Raw genomic sequence first — 20,940 nt, 5'->3', positions numbered from 1 at the left:
ACTTCCTAACTGTAAGCACTGTTATGATGAGTGCTGGGTAAGTGATGCAGTCTTTTGTGCAGCCAGTCGCTGATATTGAGCTTGTAAACCTAGTCATTGGGCAATACACCATTATTTTTATCTCCTAAATTATCTTGAGTTCACCTCAAAACGAATTTGTTTTTATTTATATGGTGCCATCTTCTGTGGTACTGTAAAGAGTTGACATACAAATGCAGCACAGCATATCTGGCACTGTATTGCTTTTAATGAATCCAGCAATGAAAAGTGTACTTGTAAAGATAAATCCAGCATTTGTTGCAACAACATTCAATAAAGTACAGTCAGTGCAAAAATATTATACATTAATATTTTTGAAGTGTCGCTGGAACTGGGGCTCTGACAGCTGTTTTGCAGGGACTTGCGTCTTCTGAGCTGCAAGTGAGCAAACAAAAGCTGCCGTTATATGCATATCACGCTAGAAGTTCCAGCATCTAGGAGAGCTCCACCTCCTGCTGTGGCTGGATAGTGTAATGGTTAAGGGCTCTGCCTCACACGGGAGACCAGGGTTCGAATCTTGTCTCTGCCTGTTCAGTAAGCCAGCACCTATTCAGCAGGAGACCTTGGGCAAGTCTCCCTAACACTGCTACTGCCTATAGAGCGCGCCCTAGTGGCTGCAGCTCTGGCGCTTTGAGTCCGCCACGAGAAAAGCGCTATATAAGTGTTTTGTCTTTGCTGTAAGTCTGAGACCATCCTAATGCTTCATCCGGTAATACAGGGTCATGTTCATTTAAGTATAAGTAGTAATTAGAAACAGCAGGGGAAGGGCAATGGTTTTTAAACTTAGTAAAGTTACATTTTGCTGCAGTGCTCTTTAAAATACGCAGAGTTCTGAAAACATGTGACTTTAAAAAGAGTCACATACTTGCCCCTGTAGAGGGAAGCCTCGGAATCCTCCAGAGACTACCCATGTCCTCCTTGTGACCACCATCCAGCACGTGGACCCCCTGGAAGTTCCCAACTGCACTCTCATCCACGAACAAGTGCAGCCACTCTGCACTAGAAGCCTCACACCTGTGGAGTAGGACGGAGCCACTCTGGCTTGGCGGGAAAAGCAAATGGCCAGTTCACATTGACCCTTTCAGTGACCCCCAAGACCTTCATTAAAGCAAATCCGAGATGAAAAACTAACTATAACAAGTAACTTGACTATATATCTTATCTAAAGTTTAGATGGTTTACACAGCAAATCTAGCTGCAAACAGCTTCAACCGTTTATGATTTATTCCTGTGATACAATGAAGGCAGCTATGTTCTGTTTGTCACATTGTCACAGGCTGAGGGCTGGAGATGCTATCAGCTTGTCTGTGTGTAAATTCAGTCCCCTCTCCGCCTCTCCTCTGCCTCTGAAATCAATGGCTAGTAACCTCCTCCTGCCCAGACTGAGCTCCCATAAGCCCTTGCTACAGTGCCAAGGCACAACAGGAGCTGTGGACGAGGCTTATTTAGTTTATAGGGAATTAGAGTATTAAAGCAAAACAAAAAAAGTATTTGGCTTGAGGAATGCCCTATAAATTTTATGAAAGAAACACAATTATGCAATTAGTAAAAGTTTATCTCTGATCACCTTTAACCAAGTAGAATTTTTGCTGCCTAGAACGGTCTGTTTTTTAGCCAGTGTGATTAGAGGATCCGATTCTCATTGCCCCAATGCAATGCTTCAGCATCTGTTTCTGTTCCACTGGGCTCAGCAGTCTGAAAAATTTGCTGCAATACCAAACTTCTGTTCCATTCAGCGGAGTGTGCGGAATGGACCAATGTGAACGGATCTATAGGTTAACATTGGATCCGTTTTCATCCGTTATGATCTGTTCCGTTACGGTCCGCAGTCGGACTGGTTTTTACTACCAATGTGAACCGGGCGGCTCCTTGAGCCTGCACGGGTGTGGTGTGTTCTACGCAGTTCGGCCACACTCATTCACAGAAGGGAGTGCGGACACAATGTATATGCAGAGCTCAAAACTCGCTCTGTAATAAAGTGTACCCAAGTAAAATGTAATTTTAGTGTTTTAGAAAACATTTTTTTTCTTTTGAATTTTTTTATATCCATTATCTCAAAAAATAGGTATTTTTGAAAAAAAAAATTGACTTCCCACAGAATTAAATTTCATATTTTTGAGTCATTCATTAATCGGGGACTTACTGTGTTCCCCTCATTAGTAGATCAGAGCATAGGCCCTGATTGTAGACACACAGCACAATGTGAATGGTTTGTTATGCACTTCCACGTTCTCCCCAGAAATTTTTTTCCAGCCGGGTGCAATGAAATAGTAGCCGGGTGGGGCAAGATGAGAGAATGCAGGGCCGGTGCTTCTGTGTGCAACTCTGCTTACAGAATAGGAGGAGGTCAGCCGATGTCAGCCGGGTGCTCACCAAAACTAGCCGGGTGCAGCACCCGGCTAAAACAGCCTGGGGAGAACACTGCACTTGCTTACTAAAATGTCTGGCCTCTTAAAGTGAGTGTAGTGATAATAAAAACAGATACTCGCCTAAGGAGAGGAAAGGCTCTGGGTCCTATAGAGCACAGTTCCCCAACCCTGTCCACAAGGCCCACCAACAGTGCATGTTTTGCAGAAAACCAAAAACCTGCACAGGCGAGGTAATTGGTGCCTCAGCAGAGATGAACTACCTGTGTAGATTCCCACAAAACATGCACTGTTGGTGGGCCTTGAGGACAGGGTTGGGGAACACTGCGAATCCTTCCGGTCTCCTCATGGTCCCCGCGTTAACCCACAAGCTCCCCTGTTAGCGGCCGGAGACTGCTCTCTTCCACAATATGTGGGCTTCAGGAGTCTTTGGAAGCACTTGGGCTTCCGAAGACGTGCTGCTCCGTACTGTGCAAGCGCCCCTTCTTGGGCACTAGCACGTGTGCAGTATAGAGCCGCTCATCTTCAGGAACCCAAGTGCTTTTGAAGACTTCCAAAGTCTCCCGAGGTGGGAGATTTGAATGGTGCAGCCTCCGGGGGAACGAGAGGTCAGTGAGGAAAATGGGAAGGCTCTATAGAAGGTATGTCAAACCGGTTCTACGAGGGCCGAGATCCTCACACATTTTTGATACAGCTCAAATGAATTGATGGGTCTGAATCAGGAAAGGTGTGATCCATCAGGTAGAACACATTTCTTTCTTTCTCAGTCCATCCTAAACACTGGCATGGATATGGCCCTCCAGGCCTGGAGTTCGACACATGTGCTCTATAGAACCCAGAGCCTTCCCTCTCCTTAGGTGAGTATCTGTGTTTTGTTTTTATCACCACTTCAGACTTTAATGAAACATGTGATAAACAGTAATGCTGCCAAGTGCAGACGAGAGAAATCGGTGCCGGGAGACTTGGGTGTAGGATGCAGCCGGTATATGGCTTATCCTGCTGTTGAACAAGTCCCGGTAGAGTTAATTACTATTCACCCTCCAGGTCCATGTGGATGGTGGGGAATAATGTAATTCGGCTTCCAGCTATTGCTGGCGGTCGAATTACAGTGTTTTAAAAGAAACTTCAGCTCCGTCTTCTGACTGCGCCGAAGTTACTCAGTGTGCGCCGCTATAGCTGTAATTCCTATCACGGTCTATGGTGGCGCCGGCTGCACCCAAATCTCCTGCGCTGGATTCCTTGTGTTCGTGCTAAGTACGTTCTTTTGTACTTTTTACACATGTGTGTTTAAAACTTTTGGGTAATTGATGGTGAGTTGAATTGAAAAGAAAGAAAACAGAAGTCTAAATTTAAGAGAAAACATTAGGGATAATAGGAGATGCAATAAGGAGCTTAACCGAATCTGCAAGCGGGATTTGATTTCTTCAGGTGACACATCCCTTCTCATTTACATGGTTGCTTTTCTCTTGTATACTCTATTTCCTGTTTTTCATCTTCATGTCTGTAGGCTTGTTCAGCATTACTATATTGTTTGACGTCTGTAATATTTTTGGATTACTTTGTAGTAAAGACGTCCGAAATTACGCTATCGATTAGACAAAACAAAGCTATTTAGAGGAGCTTTTATAATTGGGCTTTGGCCAAACAATGATCATCTCACTGGAGCCTAAAGATTTGCAAGCTACACAATTTGTGGAGTGTTGTGTACTGAATGAGCATCTATTGATTAGAAGCTTTTCATGCTGTGCACTGGCCAATCTTGTTTAGACGAGGAGCATCCATCTAATTGCCTGTTTTGTTGTGGCTGTGTTACTAATGTAGCGTTGTCAGAGACAAAGGAAAGAGTGGGTGGTCCTTCAGCACGCACACTTTCTACTCTAAAGAGGGGCTGCATCTGAAACAGATATTGCTATTTGCTCTGAACCAGTGATTTGAGAATTTCTGTCAAGCCGAAGACCTTGTCAGTCTTATGGTTGTTACCTTTCATGGGAATGATCTTTCCATAAGCAGTTGCTGTCTACAGCTAAATAAAGATCCATGTGTAGTAGAGGCAAATATTACAAAATACTAATGGGAAGCGGGCATGACTACTGTGTTCAATATTTATTCTAAAGTGCACCGGTCACTTCACCGAACCTGCATGTATCTGTATGGCAGTGATACCGATACAAACTGTGAGGCTTTGACATCCCGCCCCCACGCAAATAGGCTGTACATCTGATAGAAAAGTGAAGGCTTTTAATTTAATTTTAGCTATATGGAATATTAATATTTTAGGAGGTTTTACTTTCTGTTACAGGGGTGTGGGGGTTAATGTTGACTACCGCCAATTTTTCTTTGATCAACACAGGAAATGAAATGGGGGCACATTTAACGGTCGCAGATGATAATTAAGCCTATGTAAATGTATATAATTGTTTTCTCTACTAAGAGATGTTTCCCAATTTCAGAAAACACAGCTTATTTAGATGTTTAACAAAAAATATAATTGCATGAGGACACAAGTACAATATGGAGAAAGTAAGCAGTAGAGCGGGAATGGCAGCGCATCTGAACCAAGTTGCACCTACCTGGCAATATTTGCATAGAGCTGCAAGGCTTCTTAAAGTGGACCTAAACTAAAAATACAAGATTTCAGATATAAAATCTATTTTCTAAATTATAATAATAAATAGCAGATTTTTTTCAGCTGCATGATGACAAATATAAAATATTTTACATTTATTGGAGAAACCCCTCCCTTCCTTTCATATTGCCGGCATAAAATCAGGCAAACTGGTGGAGTAGATGGTGTCCAGCAAAGGAGGAATTGCTAATGGCTGCCACCTGTATAACCCTAGTTATGCAAAGAGAAGGGTGAAAAGCAAGAACTGAAATGCTCATAGGCTTGAAGGAGTGTTTATTTATCTTTGTATGTGTCAGAGTGGTGCAACTAAATATTTTGAATTAAAAAAAATTTTGGTTTTGGGTCCGCTTTAAAGACCCAACTGTGCTTGTTACAGCTGAGACATGTGCTACGCACCTAATGGAGGATGTTTGCGTCCTAAATAATTTGCATGCAAAGGATTTCATACTAGACCCTTCCACCGTAAAGAGGTCATCCTGTCGGAAGGGACCCTCATAACTAGCCATTAAAATGGAGGAAGGGATGCAGTGTGGACTTCACACAACCCTAACCTCTGTTTACAATGACCCAAAAAAGTGACATGCAAACATAGGTGTACAGATATAGAAGTGCCATACAAATATCAGAATAGACCAATGACAAAACACCGCTCATTTAAAGTGAACTCGGGGTGAGAGTGATATGGAGGTGGCTGCCACATTTATTTCCTGTTTAAATAATTCCAGTTGCTTGGCAGTCCTTTTCATCTTCTGGAATGAGTGTTGTCTGCGTCACAACCCTGAAACAAGCATGTGGGTAATCCAGTCAGACTTGAGTCAGAGCACCTGATCTACATGCTTGTTCTGGATCTATAGCTAAAGGTATTAAACACACAGGATCAGGGCGACAGTCGGGCACCTTGGATTGTTTAAAAGGAAATAAATCTGACCGCCTCCGTATCACACTCACCTTGGGTTTCATTTAAGTTTTTCAACCACTCCTCTCCCTCTGGATCGAATAGGAGCTGAGATGTTCTCATCGTGGACATCATCATGTACCAGAGCTGCCTAAATATGGTGACAACCTCTATTGTGCAGACAGGTGTACAGGCATAAGCTGGTGGCCATAAGGACTTACAGTTTCTAGACTTTTTAGCTATAAAGTGCCCCATAATGTTGCCAATAGCACAGCTACACATCCAGGTTACAAGGAGAATGCTCTCAACTTTTATTATTTAGTATTTATATAGCTCTGACACCTTCCGCATCGCTTGTACAGAATATACTGTATTTTTTGGACAATGACTCACTTTTTCTCCCCCAAAAGTGGGGGAAAAAGTCAACTGCGCCTTATAGTCCAAATGCAGGGAGTTCCTGTCTTGTCAGCGCCTGCCAATATGAACCTCCAACCCGCCACAATGTTGGGGACTCCCTGTACTGTGCCCATGTAGAGGACACAGGGGGATAAACGGAGGACACAGGGGACACAAAGGGGCATAGAGGAGGACACAAGGACAGAGACGGACACATGAGGACACAAAGGGGACAGGAGGACACGGGAGACATGAGGTACAAGAGGGCATGAAGTACAAAGGGGGCATAATCCACAAGATGACCCTTCAGCATGGATGCACCAGGTTTAGTATATACATTTTTTTTCTCCTGTGTTTTTTTTTGTCCTCTAAACCTAGGTGCGTCTTATGGTCAAGACCATCTTATAGACCAAAAAATACGGTATATAGTCGTGTCACTAACTGTCCCTCAGTGTTGTTCTAATCTCTATCATAGTCCTATGTCTATCATAATCTAGTGCCGATTACTAGGGAGAATTTGAACACCGTAAGGCTAGAGGGCTAGCCACTGTGCTGCCTTCTGCTTTAAACGTAAGAAAAAGAACTAAAAACTAGGGATAAGCAAGAGATTTTGTGAGAAGCTAAGTCATCCCAGACCCTGGTTGGGGGGAATGGGTGCTCAGGTTGTGTAAGTAGGAATTAACTAGCTTAGTTCGTCGCCTGTCTTCTTATGCATGCTACTCTTCATCTTCTGACACTTCTGCCTATTAAACTGGAATTTCCGCTGTGACGGCGGAAGTGTCAGAAGACGAAAAGCTGCATGAAGGGTGTTGGGGAACAGCCTAGATGAGATATCCCCTGTTTACACATCCTGAACACCATGCATGGTTGGAGACTTCTCGCTCATCCCTGCTAAAAACAGTAGTACTTCCTGATCTTGTGATTATGCCAGCTAGATATTGGCCTCAATTCACTAAGCTTATCTCCTGTCTTTAATAACTCTTCTAGAGTTGTTACCATGGTGATAAGGCATGTAGTATTCCGGAACCATTTTACCTCAGGCAAACCTAAAGTTAACTCTTCTGTCTTTAACCTCCCTGGCGGTCTATTAAGATCGCCAGGGCGGCTGCGGGAGGGATTTTTTTAATTAAAAAAAAACTGTTTCATGCAGCCAACTGAAAGTTGGCTGCATGAAAGCCCACTAGAGGGCGCTCCGGAGGCGTTCTTCCGATCGCCTCCGGCGCCCAGAATAAACAAGGAAGGCCGCAATGAGCAGCCTTCCTTGTTTTGCTTACATCGTCGCCATAGCGACGAGCGGAGTGACGTCATGGACGTCAGCCGACGTCCTGACGTCAGCCGCCTCCGATCCAGCCCTTAGCGCTGGCCGGAACTTTTGTTCCGGCTGCGCAGGGCTCGGTCGGCTGGGGGGGGGGCCTCTTTCGCCGCTGCTCGCGGCGGATTGCCGCAGAGCGGCGGCGATCAGGCAGCACACGCGGCTGGCAAAGTGCCGGCTGCGTGTGCTGCTTTTTATTTCGCTCAAATCGGCCCAGCAGGGCCTGAGCGGCGACCTCCGGCGGTGATGGACGTGTAGAGTCGCCCATACCGCTGAGGAGGTTAAGTTAACTCTTTAATCCTTAAAATAACTCCAGAGTCAGACAGGCTGTTAATTAACTGCGTGTGAAAATAACTACAGAGGAGGTAAATTAACTAACTACAGAGGAGGTAACGTAAGGAATGAAGAGATAAGATAACTCTCTCACTGTGGAAGTAAGTTTTTTCTTTTGCCTTATTATCTCCAGCATGATCTTAAGACGAATTCAGAGAGATTTACATCAGCGAGGCTCTCCAACCTCGACCTCCCAGTATATCTTGGAAAAAAGCTGAGTACTTCACACAGATGGTATTCCTAGATAAAATGGGAGAATACTGTGTACATCAACGTCTTAATATACTCTGGAATTATATACAATTGGTATTCATAATAAGGATCATGTACAGTATAATGCTTATAGTTTAGGTTCTCTTTAAAGGGAGTCTGAAGCCAATTTAAAGAACAAAAACTGATACTGGCCTAAGGAGAGGGAAGGCTCTGGGTCATATAGAGCATTCCCGTTCCTTGCCTGGTCCCGTCGTTCCTGTGCTGTCTCTCCCGTTAGCAGTCTCCAACCGATTGGTCGGAGACTGCTCTCTGCCGCTGCTCCAATAGTCTTCAGTGGGCCACTCCGTTCTGCTAGTGCAACCAGTCTTTGGGGATCTCTTAGGCTCCCACAGTGGGAAGTTTGAACCGGGTATCCAGTGCTGGAATGCGGGGACCGTGAGAGGAACGGGAAAGCTCATTTAGGACCCAGAGCCTTCCCTCTTCTTAGGTAAGTATCTGACGGTTTTGTTTGGGTGTTTTTTTTTTTTTTTTTGTGTGGGGGGGGGGGGGGGGGGGAGGAATTGGCTTCAAATTTACTTTCAAGGAAACCAGAGCTTACTAAAAGTGAAAGATCTATGCATACCTTGTTCTTGTGTCTGCAGCTCCCGTACCGGGTCCCCGCACTACTGTCAGTCGGAGCCAGTCTGGTGTTAGAGAAGTGCGCCCTATGCGTGTCTCTCTAGCAGTTACTGGAGAGATACGTAGAGGGTGCATTTCTCTTACGCAGACTGGCTCCGACTGACGGAAGTGCGGGGACCCGGTACTGGAGCTGCAGCATGGGAGCGATCTGAGCGGATATGGGGCTGGAGGAAGCCCCAGGTATATATAAATCTTTTGCTTTTAGTGAGCTCTGGTACACTTTAATAGGGAGCATGAAGCAAGAAGTATATGGAGGCTGCCACATTTATTTCATTTTAAACAATTCCAGTTGCCTGGCAGCCCTGCTGGACTATTGGCTGCAGTAGTGTCTAAATCACAGAAACAACCAATGCAGCTAATCTTGTAAGATCTGACAATGTCAAACGCCTGATCATGCTTTTTCAGGGGCTATGGCTAAAAATATTAGAGGCAGAGGATCAGCAGGATAGCCATGCAATTGGTATTGCTTTAAAGGAAATAAATATGGAAGCCTCCATATCCCTTTCGCTTCAGGTATCCGTTAAGTTACCACTAAGCATGGTGATCTGTCAACATCTCCTAGTACCCATAGACATAAGGTAGTCCGATCTCAAATCGATTAATCGATTTTGCGGCAGATTTCGATCGATTTCAATCGATCTGACATGCTGGAAAATCTAGGTCGATCTGTTGATGGCTTATTTTCCATTGGACCTAATCGAAATCTGATGGCAAAAAAATGCCATCAGATCGATTTTAAATAGATTTCATATTGAAATCTATTGGAAATCTGTTCCTAGTAAAAAAAAAAAAAAAAATTCCTAAACACATCAGATAGATCAGAGCTCTATCTGATGATCTATCTGCTGCTAATCTAACGAGTGTATGGCCACCTTGAGTAAATATTTTTCTCAGATTTCTGTTCTATACTTCACTATCACTACAGACTGTCTATCTGTTGATTAAACGGATTACTAAAGGGGCCCATACACTCAGCCGATTTTCTGGCCGACCGATCGATCCCGATCGATTGATCGATTGAAAATCGGTTGGCCAATCGACCGATCGATGGCCGCTTTCGATCGATTTCGAAGGATTTCCATCGAACTGGCAGGGTGGAAAATTTAGGTCGATCTGATGAGATTGCTTATCAGTTTGCATTGGCCTTAATGGAAATCTGATGGCAAAAAAATGCCATCAGATCGAATTTCAATAGATTTCAAACTGAAATCTATTGGAATTCTATCGTGGTAAAAAATGTTCTAAAAACGCATCAGATAGATCATCAGATGCATTTCTTATCTATCTGCTGCCAATCTGACGAGTCTATGGGCACCTTTAAAGGGATACTGTAGGGGGGTTGGGGGAAAATGAGTTGAAGTTACCTGGGGCTTCTAACGGTCCCCCGCAGACATCCTGCGCCCGCGCAGCCACTCACCGATGCTCCGGCCCCGCCTCCAGTTCACTTCTAGAATTTCAGACTTTGAAAACCGCTGCGCCTGCGTTGCCGTGTCCTCGCTCCCGCTGATGTCACCAGGAGTGTACTGCGCAGGCACAGACCATACTGGACTTATGCTATACACTCCTAGTGACATCAGCAGGATCGAGGACATGGCAACGCAGGCGCAGTGGTTTTCAGACTTTAAAGTCTGAAATTCCAGAAGTGACCTGGAGGCGGGACCGGAGCATCGGTGAGTGGCTGCGCGGGCGCAAGATGTCTGCGGGGGACCATTAGAAGCCCCGGGTAACTTCAACTCATTTTCTCCCGGCCCCCCTACAGTATCCCTTTAAGAGACACTTCCAAACTGTTAAAGTGGATACGAGATAAACTTTTACTCATTGCATAATTGTGTTCCTTTCATATAGTTTTATAGGGCATTCCTCAAGCCCAATACTTTTTTGTTTTAATACTTTCATTCGCTATGCACTAAACAAGCCTCACCCACAGCTTTTTCAGAGAGCCTTGGCACTGTAGCAAGGGCTTGTGGGAGATCAGTCTGAGCAGGAGGAGGAGGTGGTTACTAGCCAGAGATTTCAGAGGCAGATGGGAGGAGGGGAGCAGAGTAAATTTGTCACATGCAGAGAGCTGGAGATGCTATCAGCTTTGCCTGTGTGTAATGTTTAGCGGATCCGAGATGAAAAACTAACTATAACAAGTAACTTGTCTATATATCTTATCTAAAGTTTAGGTAGTTTACACAGCAAATCTAGCTGCAAACAGCTTCAATAGAATATGATTATTTCTTCCTGTGATACAATGACAACAGCCATGTTGTTTGTAAACATTACACAGATGCAAGCTTATCTGCATCTTGAGCACTCAGCCTGTGAAAAAACCTAATCCCCCCTCCTCCTCCCTTCTGCCTCTGAAATCTCTGGCTAGTAATACCTCCCCCTCCTCCTGCTCAGACTGAGCTCCCATGAGCCCTTGCTACTGTCTGAAAATGCCTTGGCTCTCTGAAAACCAGTGGGCGAGGCTTGTTTAGTTTATAGGGAATTAGAGTATTAAAACAAAAACAAAAAAGTATTTGGCTTGAGGAATGCCCTATAAACAATAGGAAAGGAACACAATTATGCAATGAGTAAAAGTTAATCTCTGATCCACTTTAAGGCCCAGTGCACATCAAAACCACTAGCAGATCCACAAAACTCTAGCGGTTTTGGGTGCGGAGTACGAGATAAAGGCACAGTGCACACCGAGCGGATTTGGATGCGATCCGCCGGCTGCATCCGCCTGTTAATCCGCGTGGCTAATGTAATTGAATGGGCTGGTGCACACCGGCGGTTTGAGTTTTTTTGCAAACCGCAAACGTGCAGCTGGAGGCATGTTTGCGGTTTGCAAAAAACCCTCAAACCGCCGGTGTGCACCATCCCATTCAATTACATTAGCCACGCGGATTAACAGGCGGATGCGGCCGGCGGATCCTCTGTGTGCACTGGGCCTAAGTCAAGGTGTGCACTGACATCTTCCACAGCACTTTGCAGAGTATGTAGTCTTGTCACTAAAGCCTGGTGCACACATGCAATTTTCATTGGCCAATGACTGGCCAATTTTACCACTTCCATGTATTATAAAGCCCCATACACACCCTCAACAGCAGTCTTTTAGGCTCGCACAACTTTTCTTGTTAAACAAGATCGTTCAGAAACAGTCTTATCAGTCTGCAGACAGACTGTACACATGCTCTACTGTCGCTGAAACACCCGCCCAGTGGGAGGGTCTGACGGACCCGTTGATTGCCGTAGTGTGTGTGCGCACCTTAAAAGACTGCGTGTGTGTGTGCGCGGCTTAAGAGCTTGCCTACACAATCGGTTTATAGTATTCAAAATCTGTTGTCCTCATGCTACATGAAGGTGTTAAAATTGGTCAGCGATTGGCCAATCAAAATTTGGTGTTTATGCAGCCCTGAAGCCTAGTACACACTTTCAATTATGATTGGCCAATCACTGACCATTTTTACCACACCAATGTAGTATGTGGGTTTTAATCTACTCTTTGTACAGATTTGTATACTCTTTGTATAGTTTCTGCCATTATCACTGAAGTGAAACACCATTTTAAACTAGCTCATGTGGGCTTTATCCTCAAACACAGGTGATGTTCAGAAAGACAAACCACAAACACTCCAGGCACATAACATTTGAATGAAAGAGCAGCTTCAGAAGCTAGAATTATTATTCCTGTTGCCTGATTGGTACAGGCCAAAACTGTAAGGTACACAAGCATGCGTCAGAAACCTCTGGAGGAAGGAGCAGATTTGCATGCTTGCTTTTAGGGTTAAAATGTATCAATTGTAAACTGCAAAGGATTAACAAAAAACATGCAAGAGGCATCTAAAAAAAGAAAAACACTAAAACTTAGCTTTTATTAAACAAATCCCCAAAATAGTTGAAACCTGAGTGAATTACAGATGTTGAACTTGTATTCCTTATTTAGAGATGTTGCCTAACATACTGTAATAAACAGGTTTGTTTCTCAGTGCATATGAATAATTTGTTTTGCAATTTGTAAATGGAGGGATTTTGAATATGCTCCTTCACATGAACAAGGAGTTTAAAAAGGCAAGAATAAGGGGGTAACAAGGGAATTTTTTACCTACCAGGGGCTTTATCTAGCCCCTTTAGTCCAACCCCCTGTAGTCTGTTCCCTGCAGTCTAGTCCCCCTTGCTGTCCTCCGGTCTGCTTCAGTGTGCCTCTCCCAGCCCTGGCCATTCGTGGACTACTATGCATACGCGACCCAGGCCAACCGGGGAGGGGGGGGGGTACGGGCTTTGAGGCATGTTAGAGGGGTTTGTGGAGTATACAATAGTTTTTTTTCCTAATACAGACAATTCCAAGTCTTTATTGGGGAAATAACTCCACCACTACCTCCCATTTTTTAAACAGTTTTTAGTGTATTTTATTCTTTGTGGCGCCTCTGTTTCATTCTCAACTACAAGCTGTCCACCCCTGATGGAGGGGTGTTCCTCTCTACTTTCTGATCTACAGAGAGCGACGTCTTAATCTTAGTGGGGGCAGGTCTAATCTCCCCACCTTCCCCATACAGTGGTTGCCTTGGAGGTAACCCATCGTTGTATTTATTCACACCCAGTTTGTTCTCATTCATCTTAAAGCGGCTCTCCGGACTAAATTAAAAGTCCTGCAGCCTCCCCTTAAAAGAAAGTTATAATTACATGCGCTGTCTTGTCCCGTCGGGTGATGTAGGGTCTGTGGGAGCGGTTTCTCAGGACAAGACAGCACAGGTAACTAGAACTTTCTTTTTAAAGGGAGCATGCAGGATTTTTAATTTAGTCCGGAGATCCGCTTTAATGTTAATATACTACACCATTCTATACTACACCATTGTGGGCTCCCAATCTTTGTTTTTACATGGAAGAGAGGCTGAGGCTGGCATTGTGGATAAATACTTTATGAAGTGCACTTATCCTTTATTGAATACAGTGCTATTCCTTTTGCTTTTTCTTAACCTCCTTGCCGGTTATCCCGAGCTCAGCTCGGGGTAACCTGCGCAGGAGGATATCTCAGGCCCCGCTGGGCCGATTTGCATAATTTTTTTTTTGTTACAAGCAGCTAGCACTTTGCTAGCTGCTTGTAACTTCCGATCGCCGCCGCTCGCCGCCGATCCGCCGCAATCCGCCGCGCCGAGTCGCTCCCCCCCCGCCCCAGAGCCCTGCGCTGCCTGGCCAATCAGTGCCAGGCAGCGTTGAGGGGCGGATCGGGATTCCCTATGACGTCCCGACGTCCATGACGTCGGTGACGTCATCCCGCCCCGTCGCCATGGCGACCGGGGAAGCCCTGCAGGAAATCCCGTTCTCAACGGGATTCCCTGCATACTCTGATCGCCGAAGGCGATCGGAGTGGGTGGGGGGATGCCGCCGCTTAGCGGCTATCATGTAGCGAGCCCTTGGCTCGCTACATGATTTAAAAAAAAAAAAATTAAAAAAATGTGCGCCGCTGCCTCCTTGCCGGATTTTTTAGACCGGCAAGGAGGTTAATAAAAACACCTTCGATTAAATAAATACTGAGGCTGTCATAAGAAATGATGCTTGCTAAGGTATTGCTGTTTTGGCTTCAGTGCTGTGAAAGTGACACACTTCGAGCATGCATGGAACCTATACAGCTACGGTAAATAATCAGGACACCTGATCTGCTTACTCATCATGGGCCAGAGACTCCAACTATTACGAGTATCTGCATGACTGCTGGAGCACAAGTGGTTTTAGGATGAGCCCATCAGGGCAGACTCCATATTTCTATCAAGACAGGTCTTTAAGAGTCATGGTTTATAAATCAAAATTTGAAATGCAAGATTTGTTTTCATATTTCCTACACCAGTTTTTTTTCCTTTCCTTATCCATATGCAATAAACATATTGTAGTAGGATTGTTTAGTATTGTTTTTTTAACAAGGCTCTTTAATCCATTGTAGTGCCCAGAGCGCAGAACTCCTGGTCTAACCGACCACCTCTTTACAGCCAACCACCGCAAAGGTAAGCCGATACAGATTTATACGTGTAAAATGTTTTATGCCTGAACTGCTTTCTAGAGACACGTATTGCCTCTCAGTAGTTTGATGCCGATGTCGCGCTCTCAGTGCCTAGCTTAGATCCTGACACTTCTAAAAACCAAACATGGATTGGGATTGCAGGAGGGGCTAAACAAATTTCTGTTTAGGCCTGCCGTGGAAACTAATGAGGCATAACTAATGGGGTTCCACTCTATAGGCTCTGTGCTGTGGCTGGTGTGTTAGCACAGACCCGCTATTGATTCTTGCTACAAACCTCTTGAAGTCCTAATCAACTTTGCTGGTAGAACTTTTTCAAGCCTGACAAGCCTATTGTAGGACAGTGTCACTGTAGGTCAGTAGTTATTAGTTGCAACTGAAAACAGTTTCTTTAACTACTTAAGTCTGAACTGAATTAAAAACAGAAGGGTCTTGCTGGAGGATTATGGAATCCACAGACTAATAAGTAGCAAGCAATGGAAAGAATGTGACATGGTTTAGTAATGAGGGATGTTCTACATATGTTCGCTGACAAAACTCAGAACTTCCTGACGTTCCCCACTTGCCAATATACATGGGAGAGTAAATTAGAATGAATGCTTCATTTATAATGAAATTATATCAGATCTAATTTTCCTAGTTATAATTTTTTTTTTCTTGCAACTACCTTTTTGCACCTGTTGTATTTTAAACACTTTGTGTATAGTTTTGAAAAGATGTCAAAGATGTCACCTTATAAGATGGGGCCCTTTATGCTTATATGAATCTGTTTATCTCAACCAGTCAAATTCCAGCATGGAGAGAAGAGTACATGATTGGTTGTTAGAAGTAAACGGTCATGTTTTGTTTTTGACAACTTTAATATCTTTATCATTATTGAATGTTTATTTTTCTAGAACATAGCAAAATAAGACTCATAAATGGGAAGTACAGCAATTCATATCAATGGCGCTGGTACACCAGAATCTGGTAGCATCAAGTTAACTGCTACTTGCCGTAAATATGCCCAAAAGATCTTCCTTCCTTCTCTGCTGTCTAGTTTTTAGGTAGTTGGGCATCAGGCAATTCGGCAAGTACATGAACTCACACCTGTAAGGAAGCCTTGTAGTGGTGGGCTCATGTTTGCTGATAGTTTCTGAATTGGTTCGAGTCAATTAAAACATTTGCTGCTACAAGTAATATGGGCCGCTAATCTAGATCATAATAGATGTTGAATTTGTGTTCCCATATAAACTGTATACCAAATGTCAGTCTCTGCCAATTAGTGCTGATGTTGCTAGGTCACGGCGGTCAATTGAAAACCACATGAATAGAACTTGAAAAGGTTTTTCCCCCGATCAGACCTTCTGACATATTGCTTGGAATAATGGATGGGAAAAAAAAAACTGACAAGGCCCCTACCCTGGATTCAGAATTCCTTGCTGTAAGAATTCATTTGCAATCTGCAATTAACTTGAAAGAATAGGGAGCCTTAGAGGGTCTGGACTTTGAGAAAATAAAGCATTCTCCTGGGCTGCTTATGTTTACCCTTTGGATAAGCTACCTTAGCTTAGAAATCTAGTGCGTGTTGTGTGCGCCCATCTAAATACAATGTCTTGTTTAGGTTTCTACTTTTGGGTAATGTTTCTGATTGCATTCTATTCTGGCTTTCTTAAAAAATCGACACTCCCAAAGTTCACACTATTTCCATTTAAGATGTTAATGTAAAATATGTAATTTTATATTTATGTACATTTGACATCCGTTTTTTGTTGTTGTGTAGACATTATGGACAGAATCCAGGGCAGTCCTATTCGAACCAGCAATCTGGACAAGGAGGACCAAGTAACTACTATCAGCGAAACAGTTCTTCCTATAATAGACAGGTAAAAAAGACCCAGGGTCTTGTTTTGTTTCTCTTGCCTAGTTTATGTATTTTATCTGTTTTCGTCTGTTACCACTTATATCTTATTTGTCGACTCTTGAGTGCTGGTCCATTAACTCGACTAGTTTAAGAAAGGGCTATGTGTGTGGCTTCGAGTAAACGCGCAACAATAGGGAACTTGTTTAGCATTTTTTTTCCTCCCTGTATTTATCTTCTGCGATTTGTTTACGGGAACACAATGATGCAGACTTGTTCGACAAATCTTCCTTCTTTTGATCGCGCTTAGAGATGTTCTGAGCGCACTTAAACTTCTGTTTAGTTCAATGTTTGTCACTTTTGTTGTAAAAGCATTGTCAGGTTACAACTAGATTGAATAAGACCGTTAGCTTTTGTACATCCTAATCCAGTAAATAAACTCTTAATATTGTGTGTTTTGCAGCCTTACGGCCAGGGAAGGAATTACCAAGCGCCATCCCAGTCGGGAAGATACAACTGGAAATGAATGAATCCATCGTTTTTAACCAAACTCCAGCTGAAAGCCACCTGTGATTTAAGTCCAACCAGTACAATTTTTATTAACAAAGGATTCAACGCATATGCTGTGTAAATGTATACTTTTTGGGTTTATGTTTTTTTTTCCTGCATGTGCTTGTAGAATTTTTGGTTTATGAATTTTTGGAATCCTCTGTGTATGTAAAATTATATTTGTTGTCCTTAATTTGATGTCTGAAAAATGGTGTTTGTAAAATATTTGTAATGGCTCATGCGGTTTGTGAGCTTTTTTAAGTCGAGGATAGTTTTACTTTCATCCATTCTCGGGGGAGATCCCTTACTTACAGTTATTCAGGACAGACACAGATCATGCAGCCTTGTTTTGTACAGGAGCGTAATCTTTTTGTATTTTACAACGGGCATTGATTGCTGTCCAAATATTTTGAAACTGTAATGCTTACTTTATTATAAATGCCATCAATTGTATGTAGTATTTTAATTTCTTCTGAAATTTTTATAAAGCGATCTCAACAACAGTCCTGTGTTTTTTTTTGTTTTGCTTAGTTTTCGTTTTCAATGGCTTCTAATATATTTTTTTGTTTTCTTTGTATTTTTGTTTTTTGTTTGAAATGTTTGCTAATAGTTATTAAAAAAAACATATTGTGGGTGCATATTCAGGTCCTATTACTTGCATAATCATCTTTTCTGTTGATTGAAGTCAGTGAAAAACATTAATACAGTTAAAGATACGGTATGTGTATTTAAAATTCTTAGATTCGGCTTTGTTTTCCTATGTCAGTAATAGGTTTGAGATTAAAGCACAGTGCATTCCAGATCTGTTCCATGTGGGGTTATTAAAGGCCAGAGCCTATCAGGCAGCGGTAGAAGTTTTGCTTCGCGAACCTTAATTCATTAGCGTCTTATTATAGAAATCTTCAGCCAGCGGGAAAGATGATGGCGCTCAAGAACTGAGTTGGGCACCAATAGTTTGGATTTCTCAGTTCCTCTCAACATTCAACAAAAAATGCTTTAATTGGATCGATGAAGAATAAAATGTGCACACAAGAGTTTTAAAGGCCAAATAGACTTCAACAAAACAGCTGGAAATATTAAGAAATATATAAAATAAAAATAAGCATGCATGTGCAGAAAATGCAGTTTGAGGTAGTGTTTTTGTTCAGCCTTTTTTTATTTTATTATTCGCAATTCTATCTCTCGGAGGTTGAAAAAGATAAAATTACAACAGGATTACATTGACAAATGACCTCTTAATGTAGGACGTTCCGCTATGCAACATTTTTAATGTGTCGCTGTCGGGGTGCCTAAAATTTTAAGCTATTTGGTCAGGCAATCTATGTAAACAGTGTTCGAGCAAAAGATATTTTGTTTTTCAAATGTGTGTGTCAGCTGTGTAATAGTCTTAACCCCTCCATGGTTTTGTAAACCCCAGGTTTTGGAAAGCATGGCTGAAACTGCCTCTCAGTAGTAATAGTGTAGATGTGGATTTCAGCTGAGCAGTTATGTTTCAAGTCAAGTATCAGCCAGCTTCTATGCTTGTGAAGCTGAGCAAATTGTGAAATTCACCACATCACCCCTCCCCCACACCTTCTAAAAAGGCAATCTTATCCAGATGCACTGTCATAGTAGGCTCACTCTTACAATAGAGGTGATATTTTTACCTTTGTTTATTCTTATTAAATAGAAACCCTAACCAACACGGGGGCTTGACTTATAGCACAATGCTTTCATCTGTAAACCTGCAAAAGAATATTATATTTAGACATCAGTTAAAACAAAAACTTTGAGGAAGGATTGATACCATTTGTTGGCCAATTCAATAGATAATAAAAGCAAGCTCTTGTTCTTCGTTTTTTTTTTTGTTTTTTTTTCCTTTTTGAGATTGCTCATTCATGTGCAAACTAGTTTTATGGTTTAAAGGATACCTGAAATTACATTTTTTCCAGTGTTAATGTTATGAGATAATCTTGTTTATGTTCCGTCCCGATCCTAAATAGAACTAGCGTGTATTTTTTCTTTTTTCTATACTCTCGCTGTAAGGGTTAAGAATCCAAGGATCTAAATGACACAGTTCTAACGGCTTCCAACTAACAGAAAGTCACTCTTGCATATAAGTAATCACAGGTCTTAAAACTCCTATGTGGCTGAGAAAACACTTATGAGAGCAGGGAGAAGATGAAAAGTTCAATATGTCAAATCTATAATATGTATGTAATGTCTTTGAGAGCTGAATAAGCAATACCATTCACCTGAGGTATTCAAAACTTTAACCACTTCTGTACCAGCAGTATCTGCTCCCTCAAGGACCAGAGACTGCTTGTACTTAGGAACGTCACCTCATGACAAATCACCACACATGCCCACCGGTCTCGCCACTACTCCATCCCTGCAGGCCTCTTTTTGCCGTTGCTATGATGGCAGAACTATGTGAACAGGTCAGAAGCTGCTTTTATTGGCTCCTGATGCTGTCCATCAATGTAAGCCAATGGGATTAGTTTACAGCGATGACTGGATCAAGGAGCCAATGAGAGCGGCTCATGACCTGCTCACACAGGTCTGCCATCATATAGATGGCAAGGTGAATGGTCTGTGGTCAGGAGAGAGCGATGCGATCGTCGGGAATGTGTGGTGGGTTGATTGAAATCTACACCCTGGCAGTGGTAAGGGGATCAAAATGGCATAGATTTCAATCATCAAAGTCTGGAAGTGGCTAAGGGCCCTTTTTTTTTCTGCCTTTTAAACCAAAATAAGTCTGGGATTCCAGGAAAGTCATTTTTAGCACTATAAATAATATTGTATCTCCAGTTAATATTAACATTAGGTTTGCTTTAGATAAAAAGCCAACATTTTAAATCTCCAGTAGCCTTCAAAGTTGTATTTATTTAGACTTTCATATACTGTATATACTCTCATATAAACCCAGCCACATAAATAAGTCCAGGTACCCACTTTTCCCTCAGAAACCAGGAAAAAGTGATTGACTCGCATATAGCCCTTGCCTCAATAGCCAGATTGGCCCCAATGATGAAACAGTTGTCTCAAGATGCCACTAGAAGGTGTCGTACATATGAGACACAGCAATTGCCACACAGGAAGAATTCCCGATCATTGCATCCCTGACACATTGCTTGCACGCTGTGCTCCACAAGCCAGGGGACACAGGTAGTCCTGAGCAGCGCACTCTACACCACGTTACAGTGGATGGGGGGCACGGACACAGCAGGGAGCCAGTAATAAAACCTGCTCCACTATCTGTTCTGCTCCACTGACTCGCATATAGGCCGAAGGGGTAACTTTTTAGCACATTTTTGTGCTGAAAAATTTAGGCTTATACGCCAGTATATGAATTATGTATAATTAAATGCCTTAAATATATCTATACAGTATAATATAGTTACTAAAATTATCTGGTCATTAGCTAACTTTAGTGACCTGGTCAGTGTCCCCACGGAGGAGGGTCTATTTGTAATCCCTGGGGTAGCCATTCCTGCTTACTAATACTCAGCCTGTTCTTAATCTATCAGTCATTATACAATGCATTATGCATGACTGCAGCAGTCCTTGCCTTTATGGTTTGGATTGTGTTTCTGCAGCTATCATGTTGCTCATTGGGGATGGGCAAGGGTCAATTTTGCTGGGGAAAAAAAATGGAGGTTTTCACTTCCTGGCTGCCACATTACTCTTGACTTCTGCAAGTTGAGTCCTTCCTGGACTCATTCTGCTTC

The 20,940-nt window shown here is 42.8% G+C and overlaps 1 protein-coding gene across 1 annotated transcript in view; it reads left to right on the top strand.

The window, feature by feature from the left end:
* Positions 1-17,733, top strand: part of XRN2 (5'-3' exoribonuclease 2) — a 95,921-nt gene extending 78,188 nt beyond the window's left edge. The window contains exons 28-30 of the mRNA XM_068232432.1: positions 14,767-14,827; positions 16,604-16,706; positions 17,145-17,733. Coding sequence (XP_068088533.1) covers positions 14,767-14,827; positions 16,604-16,706; positions 17,145-17,207 — 227 coding nt within the window. The 3' untranslated portion in view covers positions 17,208-17,733. The remainder of the gene's footprint in view (positions 1-14,766; positions 14,828-16,603; positions 16,707-17,144) is intronic.
* Positions 17,734-20,940: the final 3,207 nt, after the last annotated feature.

Source organism: Hyperolius riggenbachi, chromosome 4 (assembly GCF_040937935.1).
Source record: "Hyperolius riggenbachi isolate aHypRig1 chromosome 4, aHypRig1.pri, whole genome shotgun sequence".
Lineage (NCBI taxonomy): Eukaryota > Metazoa > Chordata > Amphibia > Anura > Hyperoliidae > Hyperolius > Hyperolius riggenbachi.
This window is presented reverse-complemented; position numbering and strand designations above follow the sequence as displayed.